The sequence below is a fragment of the Moschus berezovskii genome, chromosome X (assembly GCF_049115385.1).
Source record: "Moschus berezovskii isolate FMDL1 chromosome X, NW_MosBer_1.0, whole genome shotgun sequence".
Taxonomy (NCBI): domain Eukaryota; kingdom Metazoa; phylum Chordata; class Mammalia; order Artiodactyla; family Moschidae; genus Moschus; species Moschus berezovskii.
Window position 1 is genome coordinate 13,770,676 of NC_142488.1, and position 24,173 is coordinate 13,794,848.

Consider the following 24,173-nt stretch of genomic DNA (forward strand, 5'->3'; position numbering starts at 1 on the left):
CCCTTATGGCAGAAGGTAAAGAGGAACTAAAAAGCCTCTTGAAAGTAAAAGAGGAGAGTGAAAAAGTTGGCTTAAAGCTCAACATTCAGAAAACAAAGATCATGGCATGTAGTCCCATCACTTCATGGGAAATAGATGGGGAAACAGTGGAAACAGTGTCAGACTTTATTTTTTTGGGCTCCAAAATCACTGCAGATGGTGACTGCAGCCATGAAATTAAAAGACACTCCTTGGAAAGAAAGTTATGACCAACCTAGATAGCATATTAAAAAGCAGAGACATTACTTTGCCAACAAAGTTCCGTCTAGTCAAGGCTATGGTTTTTCCTGTGGTCATATATGGATGTGAGAGTTGGACTGTGAAGAAAGCTGATCACTGAAGAATTGATGCTTTTGAACTGTGGTGCTGGAGAAGACTCTTGAGAGTCCCTTGTACCGCAAGGAGTTCCAACCAGTCCATCCTAAAGGAGATCAGTCCTGGGTGTTCATTGGAAGGACTGATGCTGAAGCTGAAACTCCAATACTTTGGCCACCTCATGCGAAGAGTTGACTCACTGGAAAAGACCCTGATGCTGGGAGGGATTGGGGGCAGGAGGAGAAGGGGATGACAGAGGATGAGATCGCTGGATGGCATCACCGACTCAATGGACATGAGTTTGGGTAAACTCTGGGAGTTGGTGATGGACAGGGAGGCCTGGTGTGCTGCGATTCATGGGGTCACAAAGAGTCGGACACGACTGAGCAACTGAACTAAACTGAACTGAGACAATTATACAAGCATTGGAAATTATGATTTAGAAGAAAGTTAAATGACATGAGAAATACTTATTATAAAGATCAAAGAGAAATAAATGTAAGATACAAAGGGTATAATCCTAGTAGTATGTTTGTGTTTGTTCAGAAAGGAGAATCAGAGTCAGACTGAGTTCCAGTTCCAATCTTAGCTCTGCCACCTTTTTGCTTTCTGATCTTCAGTAATAATTTAACCTCTCTGTAACCCAGTTTCCTCACAACAAAGTGGGGGTAATACAGTTGTTATACTGGTGAAAATTAACATATGTAAAATGCTTAAAATTCTGGCTGGCACACATTCAGTGTCAGCTATCAAAACTTTGGAAACCCTATTTAAAATTGGAACTAGATAGTACACATTCACAGCTTCCCTGGTGGCTCAGATGGTAAAAAATCTGCCTGCAATGCAGGAGACCTGGGTTCGATCCCTGAGTTGGGAAGATCCCCTGGAGGAGGACACAGCAACCCACTCTAGTATTTTTGCCTGGAGAATCCCCTGGACAGAGGAGCCTGGCGGGCTACAGTCCATGGGGTAGCAAAGAGTTGGACACAACTGAGCGACTAAGCCCAGCACAGCATAGTACACATTTACACAGACAGCTGAATAAGAATCCTTTCTAGTCTGTTGTCCAATATATTACAACTTTATCTAGTTATTTTTCCCCTCATATTTTAAAAAATAATTGGAAGTTGAGTGACGTGAGGGGAAATTTGCATTGCAAGTAAAAAGTATTTGCTTTCAGATTCTGCTTTATCAAATTATAAGTTATATGAAATATTCAACCAATCACCAAAGGGTTATGAAAGTTTCCTTTCTAACCAGATACCTTCCCAAGGCCCAGAACACTGATATTTTATTTTGGCTGAATATTCCTGAATTGTGATAGCTTAAAAACATTTAACTTGAACATAATAAAAACTGTATATGACAAACTGACAGCTAATATCATACTCAGTGGTGAAAAGCTGAAAGTATTTCCTTTAAGATAAGGACCAAGACAAGGATGCCCAGTCTCACTTTATTTAACATGGTATTAAAAGTCCTAGACAAGAAGAAATAAAAGGAATCCAAATTGAAAAAGAAGAAGTAAAACTGTCACTGTTCACACATGATACTATAAATAGAAAGTCCTGAAGATGCCACCCAGTACTACTAGAGCTTTGGCCACCTCATGCGACGAGTTAACTCACTGGAAAAGACTCTGATGCTGGGAAAGGTTGGGGGCGGGAGGAGAGGGGGACGACCGAGAATGAGATGGCTGGATGGCATCACCGAGTCTGTGGACATGAGTTTGAGTGAACTCCGGGAGTTGGTGATGGACAGGGAGGCCTGGCGTGCTGTGATTCATGGGGTTGCAGAGAGTCGCGACTGAGCGACTGAACTGAACTGAACTGAACTACTAGAGCTCATCAAGGAATTCAGTAAAGTTGCAGGATAAAAAAAAAAATAACAGAGAAATCTGTTGCATTTCTATATACTCACAATGAATATTCAGAAAGAGAAATTAAGGAAACAATCCCATTTACCACCACATCAAAAAGAATAAAATACCTAGGAATAAACTTACCTAAGGAGGTAGAAGACCTGTAAACTATAAAACATTGATAAAAGAAACTGAAGATGATACAAATAGATGGACAGATATATCATGTTCTTGGATTGGAAGAATTAATATTGTTAAAATGATCATACCACCCAAAGCAAACTACAGACTGAATGAAATCCTTATCAAAATTTGGCATTATGCTAAGTGAAATAAGTCTGACAGAGAAAGACAAATACTGCATGATATCACTTACATGTGGATCACTTACATGTGGAATATAAAAATGAAACAAACTAGTGAATATAACACAAAAGAACCAGACCCACAGAAATACAGAACGAACAAGTGGTTTACCAGTGGGGAGAGGGAAGGAGAAAGGGGCAGGTTAAGGGTAGAGGATTAAGAGGTACCAATTAATAGGTATAAAATAAGCTAAAATGATATATTGTGCAACACAGGGAATATAGCCAATATTTTACAATAACTACAAATAGAGTTGTTGTTGTTCAGTCGTGTCCAATTCTTTGCCACCCCATGGACTGCAGCACCCCAGGCTTCTCTCTCCTTTATTATCTCGAGTTTGCTCAAATTCATGTCCATTGAATTGGTGATGCCGTCCAACCATCTCATCCTCTGTGATCCCCTTCTCCTGCCCTCAATCTTTTCCAGCATCAGGGTCTTTTCCAAGGAGCCAGATCTTCAAATCAGGTGGCCAAATACTGGACATTCAGCTTCAGCATCAGTCCTTCCAATGAATATTCAGGGTTGACTTCCTTTAGGATGGACTGGTTTGATCTCCTTGCTGTGCAAGGGACTCTCAAGAGTCTTCTCCAGCACCACAGTTCAAAAGCATCAATTCTCCAGCGCTCATCCTTTATGGTCCAGCTCTCACATCCATACGTGACTACAGGAAAAGCCATAGCTTTGACTATCCGGACATTTGTCGACAAAGTGACGTCTCTGCTTGTTAATATGCTGTCTAGGTTTGTCATCGGAGAAGGCAATGGCAAGCCACTCCAGTACACTTGCCTAGAAAATCGCATGGACAGAGGAGCCTGGTGGGCTGCAGTCCATGGGGTCGCTACTAGTCGGACACGGCTGAGCGACTTCACTTTCACACATTGGAGAAGGAAATGGCAACCCACTCCAGTGTTCTTGCCTGGAGAATCCCAGGGACGGGGAAGCCTGGTGGGCTGCCGTCTATGGGGTCACACAGAGTCGGACACGACTGAAGCGACTTAGCAGCAGCAGCAGCAGCAGGTTTGTCATAGCTTTTCTTCCAAGGAGCACGTGTCTTAATTTCATGGCTGCAGTCACCATCTACAGTGATTTTGGAGCCCATGAAAATAAAATCTGCCACTGATACCATTTTCTCTCTTTCTATTTGCCATTAAGTGATACAGCCAGATGCCATCATCTTAATTTTCTGCATACCGAGTTTTAAAGCGCTTTTTCACTTTCACCCTTATCAACAGGCTCTTTAGTTAACTTTTCACTTCTTGCCGTTAGAGTGGTATTATTTGCAGCATCTGAAGTTGCTGATATTTCTCCCAGCAATCTTGATTTCAGCTTGTGATTCATCCAACCTAGTATTTCTCATGATGTACTCTGCATAGAAGTTAAGTAAACAAGATGACAATATACAGCCTTGTCATACTCTTTCCCCAATTCTGAACCAATCCATTGTTCCATGTCCAGTTCTAGCTGTTGCTTCTTGACCTGCATACAGCTTTCTTAGGATACAGGTAAGGCTGTCTGATATTTCCATCTCTTTAAGAATTGTCAACAGTTTGTTGTGATCCACAGTCAAAAGTTTTGGCATAGACAATGAAGCAAAAGTAGATGTTTTCCTGGAATTCTCTTGCTTTCTCTATGATCCAACAGATGTTGGCAATTTGATCTCTGATTCCTCTGCAGTTTCTAAATCCAGTTTGTACATCTCGAATTTCTTAGTTCACATAATGCTGAAGCCTAGCTTGACAGATTTTTGAGCATTATCTTGCTGGAAGGTGAAATGAGTGCAATTGCATCGTAGTTTGAATATTCTTTGGCATTGCCCTTCTTTGGGATTAGAATGAAAACTGATCTTTTCCAGTCCTGTGGCCACTGCTGAGTTTTCCAAATTTGCTGGCATATTGAGTGCAGCACTTTGACAGCATCATCTTTCAGGATTTGAAACAGCTCAGCTGGAATTCCATCCCCTCCACTAGCTTTGTTCTCAGTGATGCTTCTTAAAGCCCACTTGACTTCACACTCCAGGATGTCTGGCTTGAGGTGAGTGACCACACCATTGTGGTTATCTGGGTCCTTAAGACCTTTTTTGTACAGTTCTTCTGTGTATTCTTGCCACCTCTTCTTAGTCTCTTCTGCTTCTGTTAGGTCCTTGCCATTTCTGTCCTTTATTGTGCCCATCCTTGAATGAAATATTTCCTTGATATTTCCAATTTTCTTAATGAGATCTCTAATCTTTCCCATTCTATTGTTTTCTTCTATTTTTTTGCATTGTTCACTTATGAAGGTCTTCTTATCTCTCCCTGCTATGCTATTCTCTGGAACTCTGCATTCTGTTGGGTATATCTTTCCCTTTCTCCTTTGCCCTTCACTTCTCTTCTTTTCTCAGCTATTTGTAAGACCTCCTCAGGCAACCACTTTGCCTTTTTGCATTTCTTTTTCTTTGTGATGGTTTTGGTCACTGCCTGCTGTACAATGTTATAAACCTCTGTCCATAGTTCTTCAGGCATTCTGTCCACCAGATCTAATCTATTGATTCTATTCATTATGTCCACTGTATGATCATAAGGGATTTGATTTAGGTCATACCTGAGTGGCCTAGTGGTTTTCCCTACTTTCTTCAAATTTAAACTTGAATTTGGCAATAAGGAGCTCATGATCTGAGCCACAGTCAGTTTCAGCTCTTGTTTTTGCTGACTGCATAGAGTTTCTCCCTCTTCAGCTACAAAGAATATAATCAATCTGATTTCAGAGTTGACCATCTGGTGATGTCCAGGTGTATAGTGGTCTGTTGGGTTTTTGGAAAAGGGGTTTGCTATGACCAGTACGTTCTCTTGAGAAAACTCTGTAGGCCTTTGCCCTGCTTCATTTTGTATTGCAAGGCCAAATTTGCCTGTTACTTCAGGTATCTCTTGACTTCCTGCTTTTGCATTCCATTCTCCTATGATGAAAAGGACATCTTTTTTTTGTTGTTATTCTAGAAAGTCTTGTAGGTCTTCATAGAACCGTTCAACTTCAGCTTCTTTGGCATCAGCGGTTGAGGCATAGACTTGGATTACTGTGATGTTGAATGGTTTGCTTTGGAAACGAACTGACAGATGGAGCACAACCTTTAAAAATTATGAATAACTGTATTGTACACCTGTAACCTATATTATTGTACATTTAAATTAAAAAAAGAAAAAAATTGTGCCTCCACATCAGTTAGGATCAAAAGTTGAATGGAAATTACAAACTGGTTTTTCAAGGACCCAAGGTCACAAATAGTTTATTTCTCATCTGAGTTTTAGAATTATCTTAATGAGTTTTTAAATGTTAAGAAAAATAAAAGGAAATGAGCAGTTTCAAGAGTAACCCTGACTCTGTTTTACCTCAAAGTTTTGTATGTCTTCCTTTTTTTCATGAAGGCAATTCTTGTAGTTATCTTTAGAGATGGTCTCAGGGGCTACTTGAGTCAGTGGACTAGAGCCGGAAAGACAGAACAAGGACCTGGGGTGGGGGGTGGAGAGGGGGCTGTAATTTTCACTGCTCTGCTCAGAATCTGCAAAGTGAGATGGAAAATGCTTAAGTATTTTCTTAAGGAAAGTCTAGAAAATAATCCTTGCTGAAGGGAACTGAGTTTTGTCTGCTGCACACACCATAAGGAACCTGGTTTCCCCACCAGTTTTCATGGTGCTTCTCTCTCTCCCTTTCTCTCAGGTCTCCTACGTAAAAGCGATTGACATCTGGATGGCGGTGTGCCTTCTGTTTGTGTTTGCAGCCTTACTGGAATATGCAGCAGTGAACTTTGTCTCCAGGCAGCACAAGGAGTTTCTGAGGCTCCGGAAAAGACAGAAGAGGCAAAATAAGGTACTGTTGACTCTGAGTGCAGACAAAGTCAGGTAGAGTTCGAGGTGTTTAACCAGTCAATGTAATTTAGAAAATAGAACAACACATAGTGAGCAAGAAGCTAAAGTTAATTTTTGTCCTGATTCATCCTACTATACTGAATTACTGATCAGGTTGGTCCTTTAAAATTGGGACAGAGTTGTCAAATTTAGCAAAGAAAATTCATCAAGAGATGAATGGATAAAACAGATGTGGTATACATATACAATGGAATATTACTCAGCCATAAAAAGAATGGAATAATGCCATTTGGAGCAATATGGATGGACCTAGAGATTATCATACTAAATGAAGTAAGTCAGATAGAGAAAGACAAATATCGTATGATACCACTTATAGGTGGAATCTAAAAAATGATACAAATGAACTTATTTATAAAACAGAAATAGACTCACAGACATAGAAAACAAACTTATGGTTACCAAAGGGCAAAGGGAGAGTAGGGATAAATAAGGAGATTGGGAATAACATGTACACATTACTCACTATGGAGAACAGTGTGAAGATTTCCTTAAAAAGTAGGAATAAAACCACCATATGACCCAGCAGTCCCACTACTGGGCATATACCCTGAAAGTGAAAGTGAAGTTTCTCAGTTGCGTACAACTCTTTGTGACCCCATGGACTGTAGCTCACCAGGCTCCTCCATCCATGGGATCTTCCAGGCAAGAGTTCTGGAGTGGGTTGCCATTTCCTTCTCTGGAGGATCTTCTTGACCCAGGGATTGAACCCGGGTCTCCTGCATTATATACCCGGAGAAAACCATAATTCAAAAAGGCACAGGTACCCCAATGTTCACTGCAGCACTATTTACAATAGCTAGGACATGGAGGCAACCTAGATGTCCATCAACAGATGAATGGATAAAGAAGTTATGGTACATATATACAATGGAATAATACTCTGCCATAAAAGGAACAAATTTGAGTCAGTTCTAGTGATGTGGATGAACCTAGAGCCTGTTATACAGAGTGAGAAAAACAAATATCATATATTAACACATTATATATGGAATCTAGAAAATTGTACTGATGAATCTATTTGCAGGGCAGGAGGAGAGACACAGATATAGAGAACCAACTGGACAAAACGGGGGAAGGAGAGGGTGGGACAAATTGAGAGGGTTCACTGAAACATATACATTAGCATATGTAAATTCGATAGCTAGTGGGAAGTTACTTTAAAACACAGGGAGCTCAAATTAGTACTCTGTGACAACCTAGAGGGGTAGGATCAGGTTGGGGTGGGAGGGAGGCTCACTAGGGAGGAGACATATGTATACTTATGACTGATTCACACTGTTGTATGGCAGAAACCAATACAACATTATAAAGCAACTATCCTCCAATTAATAATTTAAAAAGAGGCCCAAAATCATATATATACTACTATATACAAAATAGGTAAATGACAAAGGACCTACTGTATAGCACAGGGAACTTTACTCAGTATCATATAATAACTGATAATGGAAAAAGAATCTGAACAAGATTACATATATATACACACATATGTATGACTGAATCTCTTTGCTGTACACCTGAAACTAACACAACATTGTAAATTGACTATACTCCAATTAAAATATATATAGGGCACACAAGCCTGAATTTCAGATAAATGATAAACAATATTTAGTATAAGTACATCCCAGATGTTGCATGGAACAGACTTATATTAATACATTATTCCTTGTTTATCTGAAATTAAAATCTAACTGAGAGCCTTGTGTTTTGCTACAGCCTAGCAACTATAGTCCAAGATATATATTCCATCTGACAAAATTAAAACCTTGTTGTTTTTAACATTAATAATTTGTGTGTCTTTGCGCACAAAACTATTTTGACTTTTTCATGAATTGCTTGGCTTTATGTAAATAAGGTCCCTAATCATGTTGATTTCAACCTGATAAATCCAATTAGACTGATTTCATTGTCTCAACTTAAATTTTAATGCAGAAACCCCAAATTTACATTACCTAGAAGTTTGAAGTTGGAAATAGATGGCTCAAAATCTCCACTTCAGTGGTTCCCAAACTTTCTTGCACATTAGAATAGCCTAGAGATCTTTCAAAAATCCCAAACCTTGGTCATAGCTCATACCCATTAATCTCAGTCTCGGAATGGGGCACACGAGCATCTCTGAAGCTCCCCAGGTAATTCTATATGCAGACGCATTTGGGAAGCAACCCATTCCAGTGTTCTTGCTTGGAGAATCCCAGGGACGGGGGAGCCTGGTGGGCTTCCGTCTATGGGGTCACACAGAGTCGGACACGACGGAAGTGACTTAGCAGCAGCAGCAGTCTGGTTTATAATTCAATTTCATATAGCACTCCAGAAGCCTTGCACTTGTTTTCAGTTTTAGATTCCAGGAGAGAAATATGCTCTTTGGTATGTAGAACATTACTGCCTGTAATGATATCACTAGAGAACTGAAGTTAAAGTTTTACACAGGAGATGAAAGATAGTTCTCAAAATCTCCTCCCCCTAAAAAATGATTAATTGAACCCACTGGTAAAGCCATAGTTACATACTACTCTGTCGGAGCAAAAACAAAAATGTTTCATTGTCAATTTTAATGCTTCCAAATACCTAGATGTAAAGCTGAACATTGTAAGGTATGCTATTTTTTAAATTTTTATTTATTGATTTTTGGTTGTGCTAGGTCTTCCTTGCTGCCGAAGGGCTTCCTCTAGATGCAGAGTGTGGGGGTTACTCTCTAGTTGCGGTACATGGGTTTTTCATTGTAGTAGTTTCTCTACTGGCAGAGCATGGGCTTAGTTGCCCTGTGGCATGTGGACTCTTCCTGGACCAGGGATCAAACCCATGTCCCCTGCATTGGCAGGCATATTCTTAACCACTGGACCACCAAGGAAGTTCGAACATTGCAATTTAGATGTTGCTTACATTGACAAGCTTATATGTGTAAAAACTGAGTCATTACAGCATGTGCCAAAATGTTTCCTTCACATACTCTGGGCTGGTATCCTGTGTGCTGCCCTCTTTCTCTCTTTCCCTCATCCCAGGAAACAATACACACATGCATGCCCTTTGCTGCACATTGGTCAATATCAAGCCTCTCTCAATTTTCACCTCCCTGTTGGTGATAACCATTTCTTGAACCTCTTCCATAGGTGTCTAGCACAAAGTGGCAGAAGTTTGAGGTCACATGTGCCACTCAGGAAAGATTACTAGAATGTAAAGTTATTCAGTTCAGTTCAGTTCAGTTCAGTCGCTCAGTCGTGTCTGACTCTCCGCGACCCCATGAATCACAGCATGCCAGGCCTCCCTGTCCATCACCAACTCGCGGAGTTCACTCAAATTCATGTCCACAGAGTCGGTGATGCCATCCAGCCATCTCATTCTTGGTCGTCCCCTTCTCCTTACAGTTACATAAATTGTATTCTCAGAATTCCCTGGTTTAGCTTAGTAATTACCCACTGACTGTATGCTCTCCCAGACCAGAAATAGGAAAGAAGTTTCATTTTGTTCCCTGATTCTGAATAACTGGGAATACTTTCATGGAATGCTGTGTGGAGGATTCTTAGGCTGTATCTGTATCCTATCATAAGTCACCCGGAATGCTTGTGAAGAATAGAGAGAGTGTCACACCCCAAATCTTGTGAAACAGAGTCTGCAGGGAGGTCACTGAGCATTACTGCCTTTCACAAGTATCCCAGTGAGTCCTACAATAAGGTTGTTTGGGGGAAACGTGGGCAGTATTAGAGCAGGTGGTAGAGAACGAGAAAGATAAAAGAGTAGGAAATGAGGTTGGAGGAATGGTAATTTCAAGTTCATATAAGACTTTGTAGACCAGCATGAAAGAATAGATTCTATTCTGGTTGGATTAGAATCACTGGCTAGATTCAACATAGTAATATCAGGATGTTGAGTGGGTAGTTCATGAGAAGCAGCAGCAGATCAGTCAGGAGGCTATTACAGAAATATGGGGACGTGTTGCTGGCATAGACTGTTGTTCTGGTCATCGAAGTGGTCAGAGTCAAGATTCATTCATTCATTCCAAAAATATTTGATTCATATTGTGTGCCAGGAGCTACATACATTATTAGAATACATAATTGAACAGCACAGACAAAATGCAATTCCATGATGAACCTTACATTCTAGTGGTTATCCTTTTGGGGTAAAACCAACAGGTCATGCTGATGCATTTGATGTGGGGAGGTGAGGAAAAGAGAGGAATATGTCTCAGATTCTTGGCTTCAACAACCTGGTAGGTAGTGTTTAAGATGCGGACTACTGCAGACTTGGGGTGGAACTCAGGTCATTTTGATGCCATTAAATTTAGATGCCTGTAAGACATGCCAGTAGGGTTAGCAAGTAATTATATACATAAACACACCTAAGGGAGAGAAGAAATCTGAAAAAGGATCTTTGAGAGTAACCAGCAAACAATGTTTTAAATCCACAAAACTGGGTAAGATCATCTCCTAAGTGTAAATTCACAAAAAAGGTAACCATGTGAGGTGATGGATATGTTAATTAGTTTGATGGTGGTAATCATTTCACAGTGTACACTTATAGCAAAACCTCACACTGTACATCTTAAATACACTCAACTGTTATTTGTCAATCATAAAGTTTGCGGGGGGGTAACTTAATTACAACATTGAGTAATGAAATCATTCCTTAAAGAAAAGGAAAGAAAAAAAGCTCTGAGAATGGAACACTCCACCATTTAAAAAGCCTGTCTAGAACAAAGGAAATGATGGCAGAGTTTAGACTTCACTTCCATTTGCCTTTGCTGTGCAGGAGAGCCTAGAAGATAGCATGGAAGATAATGTGGGATAATGGGAGGAACCTTTTGTCAAAATGGAAGATAAAAGAACATGTTTAACAATAGGAATACTGTAGCGAGAAGGGAAAAATCAACACTGCAGTGAAAGAACACCAGAATTTCAAGGGGGAAAAAACACCTTGAGAAGAAAGGTTGACAATTCAGAGCCAAGGGTCAGGGTTAGCCTTACATGGGGACAGATATTTCAGCCATTTTAATAATGACTTAAATTAGGGTCAATTCATTCATGAGGATACCAAAACAGTTAAATAATTTGCCCATGCTCATGAGCCACGAAGTAGCACAGCAAGACCTGAAGTATGATACTGTCTCCAGGGACCATGTGCTTTACCACTATACAGACAAAAGGCTGTGGGTGCTGATCCATTGGCAGTTTGATGACGGTACAATGTAGGAACTCCTAATTGCTCCTATCATTTCCAAGGATTATCAGGGAAGTTATAAGCTGAAAATGGGATGGAAAGAAGGAATATAGAAAGTTTAAGTAGGAAAGAGATATGACATTAAATAGTAGTTTGGGAGAGTAAAAAAACCAATGCTCTCAAGAGAGAGATGGGGTCTGGATGCTGAGGCAGATGTAGTGGGAGACTGCCTCTGAGGTCTGTGGTTATGAATTTAAAGTTTAAGCTGAAATTTAAAACTTTAATTAAAACAACAAGCAGGTGTGTGTCCCTTTGTAGTCAAGGCTCTTTCTACCATTGACAACTAAATTTGGGGGAAAAAAAAAGAGGAGGAGGCATTTCCAATTATTTATCCCTTAGGAAATGACATCTTTCCAAGCCAGTGCTTTTCAAATTTTTTCAGTCTAAACTATGTTAACAAAAAATGGTAACAAGAACTCACAGTGATTGAAGGCTTACTATAAACCAGGCACTAATCTAGGTACTTTCCATACAGGAATTGATTTAATCCCCACAACTGTGAGTGCCGTGATCATACAGCCAGCTTACTACAGAAAGTTCTAGTTCTGCCTATTTTTCTGATGCCCCGTGTAATTTGGCATTTGTCCTGAATTATTAGTTCTAAAATAAAACACCTATTAATAGTTGCATTAAAATAACTGAGATGGGTTTGGTGGACCTTTACTCTTTCTGTCATGGTGCGATCTTCTGAGGTGGGGGCATACAGGTGCAGTACACAAGTTCTCACTTCAACATGTGCTGAAATCTAAAAAAAAAAAAAGAATCACCATCTGTGGCCTCTGTTCTTGAACCTTTCCAAAAGCAATGTCAGAACTAACTCTTTCCAGGATAACTGGAACAGAAATTGCTGATAAAATGAAGTGCACTCAGACAAAAGAGGCTGGGGATAAATAAATCTTTCATTCGGTCTGTCAGTGGTGAGATACTGCTGTCCTGCTAATAAGCATTTGGGGCACCAGCCTTGGCTCATGACATGGCATGCAAAACCCATTAAGCCACTAGGCAACTACTTGATGGGGTCAGTGGAAAACACGGGAAAATCATAGGTTCGGTGAACATGAGAGCATCATCATAGAGGCTGAACAGTCTTGCTGTGGGCATCTGAATGCTCATAATTGAATGGCTTTGTGATTTTTTGATCATTTAAATCTGTAATTGCTTTATTATTTGATAATTACTGCAAAATAAAAAAAAGCATCATCATTATAGAGCTGGATGGTCCGTGCCACTTTCCACTATCAAAACTATCCTTGTTGGGATAAAATGTGGTCACCCTGTCAGTAATGAAGGCAGTATTTTATCCCCATCCTACAGATGACAAGAGGAAAGCGCTGAGAGATTAAGTAAAACAACCAAAGCCACACATGCAGGCAACTTGCCTCCAGTGTCCCTGACCTCAGCTGCTGCTGTGCACAGTTCATGTGTTACATCTTACATTCTGATCCAGGATCTCTCGCTCACTCATACACTTAAACGTCTCTAATGTACCCTAATATTTTCTATTATGTTTTTTAAGGCTGGTCCATCAGGGATGAGGTTGGAGTGAGGCCAGTGCAATTAGTCACATGAGTACAGGATCAGATCTTGTTTTTATTTAAATCTGTTTTTTTTTTCACCACGGATTTTTGCATTAATAAGGAATCTTTCAAATATTGCATTAAAATAATGCCCTGAAGTACTGGGGTTTTGGCACCCCTTACATTTTGCACCCGAGACCTTACTCACCTTGCCCTAGTTTCAGCCCAGTTGGTGACGAACTATTAAATTCTCATAGACCCTACTAGGTTGTAGCCTGAATATAAAACAAAATCAAGCCACCATTTTTAAATGTTCAACGTTTCCAGTGAAAAAGGGCAACTCTAGTTTCCCACTAGGAAACTGACCTCCCCAGCACAATACAGTTGATTCTTTAGACAGCTTAAGGATATCCAAGAACAGATTACGTCCCAAAGTGACACTGGCATGATGATTTATTCAAGGAAGGTGTTTATGGAGGGAGCCCCTGGGACTACAATTACTTATGTGGGAAGAGTATCTGGTGCTTACTGAACAAGTTATGAAATGGGGTCACTTTCAAGGAGGGGCCAGGCAATTTGCAACTAGGTGCATTTGCTTTTCCTTTTCTACATCTCAAAAAGCAGCCAATTTTATCAAAGCTGAGTTTCTCAGTAACAATCAAGCCAAGATCTTCACTGACAGATCCTGCAAATTCCTATGATTGGGCCAACCTTGGTCTATTAGAAGATAATACCCAGGGTCTGTGTAGTAAAATCCTATTTTTATGTTATATTCTCAGCTCCAGTAAGTCTTCACACCATGTGATAGTTTAACAACTGTCCCATAAGAACTTTAAAGCCTCACTTGTGCCTCACTCACCCTGTCTTTTTATATCTGGCCACACCACTCCTGACTTTGGCATTGTGCCTGATTTCAGAGGTTTCCAATTACCCAGAGAGCCCTGACTTTTTTATTTTCAGTGACTAAACAGAAATCGAAGCTGTTTGAGAACACGGTTATGGCTTCGAAGCCACTTAAGGCTGAGCTAACTTTTAAAGGGAATGTTGTAAACACACTGTTTAGACTTCAGTCTCCCCAGAAGAAAATAAGAGGCCTTAACCTAATTGGACAACAGGGTAAGAATGTGAGGCCCTGACAAAAATGTCTCACATGAAAGTAACTTGGGAAAGTACTCATTTTTTTGCAGTTTTCTCTTTCCCTCCTATCATTTATCTGTCCTTCAATTCTTAGCTAAATTTCTAATTTCTCAAAAGATAACTTCTTATTAATTTGAAATATGTATACATTTAACTGAGTCACTTTGCTGGATACCTGAAACTAATGCAATATTTTAAGTCAACTATGCTTCAATTAAAAAAATAATTTCCTGATCCTATAGGGCTAAAAGGATGCCATTCTTTCAAGCATCCATATTACCTAATTTGTTCGTTTTATAAGGTGTCGGTTTCTACCCATTTGTTGCATGTTTTACAGAAGAATACGAAATTGAAATGTATTGTGGGTATTATTTAGGACACTGTACCTAGAAATACCTGAGTCTTGCTCTCAACCAGTCATCTTCCCATTGACCTATTCCATTCCGTCGCTCAGTCGTGTCCGACTCTTTGCAACCCCGTGGACTGTAGCCTACCAGGCTTCTCCATCCATGGGATTCTCCAGGCAAGAATACTGGAGTGGGTTACCGTTTCCTTCTCCAGGGGATCTTCCCGACCCAGGGATCGAACCCGGGTCTCCCACATTGGAGGCAGACGCTTTAACCTCTGAGCCACCAGGGAAGCCCCATTGACCTATTAGAGGAGAATAAACCTACAAGCACAGTAACTATTTTACTATTATCCAAGATTTAGCCTCAAATCCCAGTGCCATGCCTCAGGGGGAGAACAACTTAGAAGAAGCCCTGTCCCTCCACTCAGTAGGTCCAGAAGCTCTGCACTATTTCCTCCCCAATGTTTCAAAGCCCTTGGATCTTCCCACCCCAGTGGGATACGAGTCCTACTGCTGAAGGCCATAAGACAAGGACCCAGAGCAGATGTTCATCCAGGAGTGGCTTTTTCACACCCATGGGGTCCTGGAATGTCCCCAGTGAGACCAATACTCCTCCTTAAGGACCAAAGTCTACTTCCTCTCTTCTTGGAGACATCCCTTTAAACACTTAAGCATGGTGAACCTGGAAGGCCTTTTCAAAGTTTCTGGGCTAAACTGATCATGTCCTTCCTATGATACGGCTTATAGCTCCTCAGCATACTGGCCACCCTTTCTGTAGTTTGCTAGTGACATCTTGAAGTATGAGTCACAGAATGTGACAGTCCAGGCATGATCAGGATGTAACACAGAAAACCAGTAATATCCCCTCTGTTTATCTGCACTTTTCATAGAACAGTACACTACAGCAGTGCTTTTTAGTAGTCATATTCCGCATTTGACTCATTTTGATGTTGCTAATGCTTGTTCATTTCCCGAGTCTTTTTTCCTGTTAATACAAGTAGCTGTCAAGTTATCTGTTCCTAATTATGTGCATGATTTTTTCCAAACCTAAACAAAGGACTTCATATTTGTTGTTACAATTTGTACCTCCTTGAATTTGGCCCATTTTTTAGATGGCATTAATCTTCTTGATAGTGATTTAGTCATCTGGAAAATTAGCTACCACATCTAGCTCTTTAACACTGACAAATAGGTGCCAATGCCCTTCAAGCAAAGGCCACCAAGAACAAGCCAGTAGTTAAGTTAGGCTTACTGTTCTTTGCAGCAAGGAAGAACGTGTACTATAGAGAGGACTCTAAACTGGGCAATTTTGGAAGAAAGTCTAAGGGAACAGAGGTCTGCTCTAGACTGGATGCTGTCAGAAAGCAGGGGAAATTCTAGGATTAGGTATCTCAATAAATCTTATTTATAGGAGGGCAGACTAGAGTTAGAATAAAATTTTATTTGGTAAAGAAGAAGGAATCACTCATTTTAACTGAAAGAAAGATGTTGAGTATTTTCTGAGTGCCATAATGACCTTGTTCTCATCTGTGCTTAGCGAACATTATAAAGTGGTCTTGTTTTGTTTCACTACTCTGATCATAGTCTCAGAGTAACCTTGAGGATGGTATTCTGCAAGATGATTTGAACCACCAACATACAAACAGAAGCTCTGTAATTTACCAGTTATGTGACTTTGGCAGGTTACTTTTCAAAAAGAGTCTCTGTACCTCAGTCTTCTCATCTGTAAACAGAGTTAAAATGTATTTATCTTATAGGACTGTGGTGAAAATGAGTTTCCATGGGTAAAGCTCCGACAACAGGCCCTAGCATGTGCTAAGTTATATGTTTAGTGATTGCTTGTTTGAGTATCCACTTTCTTCACCTCTAAGGTATGTGTATCCTTTATGGACAGGATCAGAAAGGTTTTGCTTAATTTATGAGAGAACATATTCTATACATTGGGCTTCCCATGTGACACAGTGGTAAAGAATCTGCTTGCTAATGCAGGAGGCATGGGTTCGATCCCTGGGTCAGGAAGATCCACTGGAGTAGGAAATGGCAACCCAATCCAGTATTCTTGCCTGGAAGATTCCATGGACAAAGGAGCCTGACAGGCTACAGTCCATGAAGTTGCAAAGAGTCAGACACAATCGAGCTACTGAGCACACACACACACACACACACACACACATTCTACAGATTAAAATCAACTATCTTAGAATACAGTAATAGGCTGCCAACATGCCCCCTCCCATATTTTTACTCCTCTTATCTTTCTTTCACAAAGGGAAATTAGATTGCACAACAAGCTGTCACCTATGTACAGCTATTTTTATAATCATAGAGTTGAAACAATGAATTTGTGGTTTTACTCTACAGTGTCTACACAAGAGAAGCAGAAAGATTAAAGGTAACCTGAATTCTTCCATTTTACCTCCCACTGCTAAGAGGTGGTTTAGCCACAGTCAGTCAGCACAAGACCACTTTTCTCAAAGTCAGAGAGCCCATTAAGACGCCGCCAACTCCATCCTCAAGTCTGTTTGCTTGTAAGCCTCGGAAGCACCCTATTCTAATAAATCGCTTCTTACCTACAAAATAAAGACCCTGCCAATTCAATTAGAATGTAAATGGACTTTAAAAGAAGGCTGCTGAAATGCAGACGTCACTACCACTAAGCCTAACCACCAAACAAATCTAAGCAAATGGGGAATCCATTGAACTATAATTAGAGTAGGGTCATCCTTTGAGAATCTTGCTTTTTAAGGTCTCTCCCTTTCTCTTAGTCAGACAACTATGCAACTGAACTGAATTGAACACCTTTTTCTGCCTCTCCAAAGGCTTGTTGTTGTTCAATCACTCAGCCGTGACCATCTCTTTGCAACCCCATTGACTGCAGCACGCCAGTCTTCACCATCCTTCCCTATCTCTCGGAGTTTGCTCAAATTCATGTTCATTGAGTCAGTGATGCTATCCAACCATCTCATCTGCTGTCACCCCATTCTCCTCATGCCCTCAATCTTTCCCAGCATCAGGGTCTTATGAAATGAGTCGGCTCTTCAAAGAAGGTGGCCAAAGTACTGGAGCTTCAGCCTCAGCATCAGTCCTTCTAATGAAAATTCAGGGTTGATTTCCATTAGGACTGACTGGTTTGATCTCCTTACTGTCCAAGAAACTCTAAAGAGTCTTCTCCAGTACCACAGTTCGAAAGCATCATTTCTTTAGCACTCAGCCTTCTTTATGGTCCAACTCTTGCATCTGTACATGACTACTAAAAAACCATAGCTTTTACTATAAAGACCTTAGTCTGCAAATATGCTGTCTAGGTTTGTCATAGCTTTTCTTCCAAGGAGCAATCATCTTTTAATATCATGGCTGCAGTCACTGTCTGCAGTGATTTTGGAGCCAAAGAAAATAAAGTCTCTCACTGTTTCCATTGTTTTCCCATCTATTTGCCATGAAGTGATGGGACCGGAGGCCATGATCTTTGTTTTTTGAATGCTGAGTTTTAAGCCAGCTTTCTCACTCTCCTCTTTCACCTTCATCAAGAGGCTATATAGTAGGACCTTGTTGTCTATCCATCTGATATATATAATAGTTTGCATCTGCTAAGCCCAAAGTCCCACTCTTGGAATCCCTGGGAGCCAGTGTAGAACAAGTCTCAGAGGGAAGAAGAAGTTGGGATATTTACACCCTTCCCTCAACTGTTATTAACCGAGGGCTGTTTCTGGAGTAAGCCCTCAGTATTGCCAGCTTGCCCTGCAAAACTTGAGCATGCTTTTGGGGCCTACGACACTCCCCTTTTCCTCACAACAAGGTAGAACAGAGCTTGTAGCAGAAAACCATGATAGTACAGTGAGTACTGTAGGGACATGGGTGAGGCATCCACAGTGTTTACATACAGCCTCTGTCATATCATCATGACAGCCTCTATCATATGTACATAGACACATTTTCTGTCTCTCCCTGGACTATAAGCATCTCAAAGGCAAACTTTGAGGATGGCTTATAGAAGGTATGCAATACATCTAAACTGGGTCTATGAATGAATCAATCATTAAAATAGTCTCAAAGCAAAGGAAAACAATAATTTTGAAGAGAAAAAAATCAGAGTCAGATATGACCCAGTAGGAAGGAAGGTAGTAAAGAAAATATAGATAATGGGAAATAGCCTGAGATAAAAGAATTAGAGGAAAGCAATAAAAAGACAGGGATTAAATTAAGAAGCAAGGCTGCTTCTGCGAGTCACTTTTCTTTTTGCAAAAGGGAATTCCATATTGCATGCTCTAAAAGAACAGTCAATCACAATAACTAACAAAATAGAAAAAACTTGGAAGAAGGAACATCTGAAAAATATTTTAGGACTATATACCCCTGACAAGCACCAGTTCTTTACCTTGATGATATAGGGAAATTACAAAGCACCATGACATTTATTTTTTCTTGCTGGTTTTCACAATTAAGTCCAAATTCCTAATCCACTCAGGTCTGTTAAAGCCACATCTAAACCCCTCAACCTTTAAGACAAAAAATAAACATGCCGCCTACCTCCCAGGCAAGCATTTACAACCTCTTCAAAATCCTGCTTGCTAAGGAAGCAGTTGTTACCTTAATTAATGATCTATGAAATCCTCTTTAAACACTTTGTGCAAACATGTGGCAGAATATGGAAAAAGTGCTAAATGACTGAAGAGAACATGCACTGTTTCACTGTCTTCATCTTGAAAGAAGAAAACTTCCATCCAAGGACCAAAAAAAAGAAGCCTTGCATTTTCAATCTAAAAATATCCTTATAAAGTATGTTCTGTTTGTTAAACTTTCAATGACTAGTTCCCCAACATGGAATCTGTGGGGTTAATGTTCTTGACATGATTATGCACACATTTATAGCAAAGGTGTGAGGCAAACATGGCATTTTATTACTGAAAGGCATTTTAGAAGTTCTCTGGAACCTCATTACCCAATGAATGGGTCTCTGGACTAGCAGCATCAGCATTACCTCGCACGCAATTGTTGGAAAAGTCTCAGGCTCTAACCTACGAAGTCATAATCTCTTGGGCTGGGGCCCGGAAATTGCTATGTTATCTCGGCCTCAAATGATGCTCGCGTGCATCAAAGTTGGAGAAGTATTGATCTAGAGGACAGTCAAGATGGAGTCCATACACCAGCAACTCCGGTGAGTTGTTGATTACAGTCTGCAACTGGGAAAGTGCATTTGTTATTAGTTATTCTCAATTCCTGCACTAGTATAAGGGGTGAGGATTCCTATGTATTCTCCCAGTTTGAGTAACAAGCCTAGGGTAGAAATACCTTTTTGAAGTGATGTACTCCATGGAATTAAAAGATGCATGCTCCTTGGAAGGAAAGCTATGACAAACCTAGATAGTGTATTAAAAAGCAAAGACATCATTTTGCCAACAAAGGTCCGTATAGTCAAAGCCACGTTTTTTTCTGGTAGTCATATACAGATGTGAGAGTTGGACCATAAAGAAGGCTGGGTGCTGAAGACGTGATGCTTTTGAATTGCGGAGTTGGAGAAGACTCTTGAGAGTCCCTTGGACAGCAAGGAGATCAACCCAGTCAATCCTAAAGGAAATCAACCCTGAATATTCATTGGAAGTACTGATGCTGAAGCTGAAGCTCCAATACTTTGGCCACATGATGACAAGGGCTGACTTATTGGAAGAGACTTTCATGCTGGGAAAGATCAAAGGCAAAAGGAGAAGAGGGCAGCAGAGGATGAGATGGTTAGATAGCATCACTGACTCAATGGACATAAATCTGAGCAAATTCCAGGAGATAGTGGAGGACAGGGGAGCCTGGTGTGCTGCAGTCCATGGGGTTGCAAAGAGTCGGACATGACTTTAGGACGTAACAACAATAAAGATTATGCATGGGGCTTCCCTGATAGCTTACTTGGTAAAGAATATGCCTGAAATACAGGAGACACCAGTTTGATTCCTGGGTTGGGAAGGTCTGCTGGAGAAGGGATAGGCTACCTACTCTAGTATTCTTGGGTTTCCCTTGTGGCTCAGATGGTAAAGAATTCGCCTGCAATGCAGGAGACCTGGGTTCAGTCCCTGGGCTGGAAGGATCCCCTCCTGGGCTGGGAGAAGGGAAAGGCTACCCACTCCAATATTCTGGCCTGGAGAATTCCATGGACTGTATAGCCCATGGGGTCTCAAAGAGTCAGACATGACTGAGAGACTTTCACTTTTCACACGCAAACCACAGTGCCTGTTTACACACAGCCAACATTCATCAAATTTTTCCTTTCTATTCCTTTGTCTGTTTTGTTTCTTTTTAAGCCCACAGGAAAAGGTCATCAGCAATCTTCTAAACAACAGAGGCTATCATTCATCTTTCAATCTGAAGAGCCTGTCACATTGTCCAGTACATACTAGGTTCTTGAGAAACGTTGAATGAATTGCTGGTTTCAACTCAGGGCTCCTTGCTCAGTGGCCTGAAGGTGGGAAACCAGTCAGCAATAAGTCATTAGAAGTTATGTCATTTCTTATGCAGGGCATTTTAAAGATCCAAAATTATGTCTTCACAAGAATCCAGCCCACTGGCATCTGACTTCTAGCCCCACACAAAAATCTATGGGGAAAGGAATAGACAGTTACCTGGAATAGTATAATTGAGTTCTTGATGTAAAAGTATCTCCACATGCTCCTCTGACTCTTGAAAATAACCCTGCATATTATTTTTATTAATTTCACTGCCTACTGTTCAGTGCATAAGAAGGAAGCTCACAACTACTAAAAAAGGGAAGCATGTAGGCTCACAACTACTAAAAAAGGGAGCGAATAGGGAAAAGGTGTGGCTACTGCTAGAGGTGGCAGGAGGAAGTGCCTCTGAGAGGGAGCTATCACTCTCGAGCTAAGGATGGAAGGTTGAATTGTCATTCAGCAGGCAGACAAGTGAAAGAGAAGAGGACATGGGAAGGCCCAGAGAGGAGGAAGAGTCTGGGTTATTGAGGGAACAGAGAATTTTTAAAGCAAAGGGTATGTCATGAGAAACAATGGAAAATGAAACTCAAACAGTCTGTTAGGGCCTGATTATAAAGGGCCTGGCAATCTGTGCAAACAGGATCTGGATGTTTATCCTGGTGGGAAACTATCAGTTCATGGATAACCAGAAAAGTGAATTCAGAAACTTTCATCACTGGATCTTATTTCTTGTAACAAAATGTTGTTTCCTCTGAGAGGTTCTTAAAAACTTGTAAGCATTTACTGCTACCTCATTGGTAAAATCAAACAAAAGCTGTATGTAGGTAGAGTCTAGGGCTCAGCAGGAAGTCAGGGCCTACCACCATGCTGATCACAGCAGGCTGTCTCCCAGTTTCCCTGTGAAACCGCAGCACCTTTTTAAGCATGACAGATAACAGCAGCTATGTGTTTAAACAGAACATGTGACTCTTGGTCAGGACTCTTCTGTGGATCTGAAAGCCTCTCTTTTAAATTTTACTATGACAAGCATGTACCTATCATAGCACATGCCTATCATACAGCACATACTCAGTAACTAAGTGATAAATGAATAATGATAGCAAAGAAACCAACCAAGGCCATTAAACATACTACTTTTCAAATTGTGGGCTGTGAGTGACTTGTGGGACATCAAATCAGTTCAGTGGCTTACCACCAGCTTCTTTGCAAAATAAAAATCAGAAAAAAATTAGAAAATAGAGTGCATCCTGTTTTGGAAAATTAAATATCACTTTGCAAACCTTTTGTTTCTGTTAGATATATCAATGTGTTTGGAATGTGTGTGTATGTCCTGGCTGGTAATGGAAAATATATGCTCTATCTTGGGTCACAGCAAAGAAGTGACTTCAGGGTACAGCAGGTTAGGTAAACAAGTTCATCTGAGCTTTTGTGGACTAAACTTTCTCAAATACCCTTAAGACTCAGTCACAAGTTCCAGTAGCACAGGGTCCTTATTTGGTTGCTATGACAACAGGGACAGCTTACCTTGCACTCACTATTACACCTCACCACAAAGCACTGAGCCCCTTGCCCTACTTACCAGCCCCCATCCACACCCCACCTGATGACTGTGGTGCCCAAGACCCTGTGGGTTCACCAGGAAGTAACCTGTGTCTGTAGCATGGAAGCTGTGGCATAAGGAGGCATACACTGGGGGGAAGAGATACATCTACTCAGGATTTCTATGAAATTTTCTATGAAAACGTATCTTCTTATCACCACTTAAGTTTTCCTCTTTGACTCTGATTATAACTATTGCATTGGCATCTTTGAAAAGGAAACGGAGGCAGAGTCTCCATTACATGCCATGTGCTATGCTACCTACCCTCACGTACACTCTCTTAATTAGAAACTTGATTGGTGGACAATTAGATCAACGGATTCCAGTATTACTTGCAAATTGTGCCCAATCTCTATCTTTGAGTTTACTGCAATAAATCTTCCCTCTGGGCCTACAGACAATTTTCTGCCTGAAATCTCAGATCTGGTAACCATAGTAATGAAAGAGAAGGAGGAGACATCTTGGAAATGCAGCACAGATACTTAAAAAACTCTGTTATTTTCCATTTCCTTTTTCCTAATTTTTTTCTGCAAGAATTGCTTACAAGAAGCTACAGCTGAAGTGCTAGTGAATAAATGGTTTCAGGGAAGGATGAAGAAAGCTGAGGCACAGATGATCTACAGAGGTAAACAGTCATCCAGAAGAATGGAGCATAGATTGTGTTTCTGGTTCACTTCACTGCCTTGCATGTCCTTGGAAGAAGCAACAGGAAAGTGCCTCCTGTTGGTTTACAGTCTTCATTTGCTACTAATTTTCACACAGAACCTATAGTCCATCCATACTCAACATAGTAGATCTAGCTTATGAGGATCATTCAAATTCTAAAAAAAAAATATGATCAGTCACAGAAAGTAGGTTTACAGTTTTTCACCTGGAGAAAACGTGTTTGTTCCGCAACTGTGCAAAGCAATGAAGTGATGGACCAAGGACGTCTCTTTTTTCAGGATATGCCTCACTGCCCCTCTGTCAAACCTTCCTAAGGCTTCTCCAAGTCACACCTGGGTGATTTCATCATGATGTTAACCTGCCTCTTCAAAGTTGGGAGGAAGGGATCAAGGGCAAGACCAAATATAGGTCCAATTCTGTGGACAGAGTTCTCACTTTGTAAGTTTATTGAGCTCCCTGCAGAAATGAACAGTTTGCCAAACTTTGACAGCCAACGGCACTGACTGGTCTCCCACGGAGCAGCTTTCAGCAGAAATGGAGCAGCGTGAGGGAAGAATAGAAAGAAAGAAGTGGCTATTTGGAAGGCTGTTATTATAGTATGGAGCCTCTAGGCTGTCAAAATTGGCTATGATAAAGAGAGACCTCCACAAACATGTCGTGCAGACCTCTAAAAACACATCCATTCTGTGCCTAGTTCACATAATATGAGGTGACACATTACTATTTTCAGTTTTTTTAATTATTCCATATTATATATTTTATATATTTTGAGAAGG

At 40.6% G+C, this 24,173-nt stretch overlaps 1 protein-coding gene across 2 annotated transcripts in view; it reads left to right on the top strand.

The window, feature by feature from the left end:
* GLRA2 (glycine receptor alpha 2) overlaps positions 1-24,173 on the top strand; it is a 212,105-nt gene that overhangs the window by 170,612 nt on the left and 17,320 nt on the right. For both annotated transcript variants that reach the window (XM_088833656.1, XM_055393598.1), the window contains exon 8: positions 6,269-6,418. In XM_088833656.1, the coding sequence (XP_088689782.1) occupies positions 6,269-6,418 (150 nt within the window). The remainder of the gene's footprint in view (positions 1-6,268; positions 6,419-24,173) is intronic.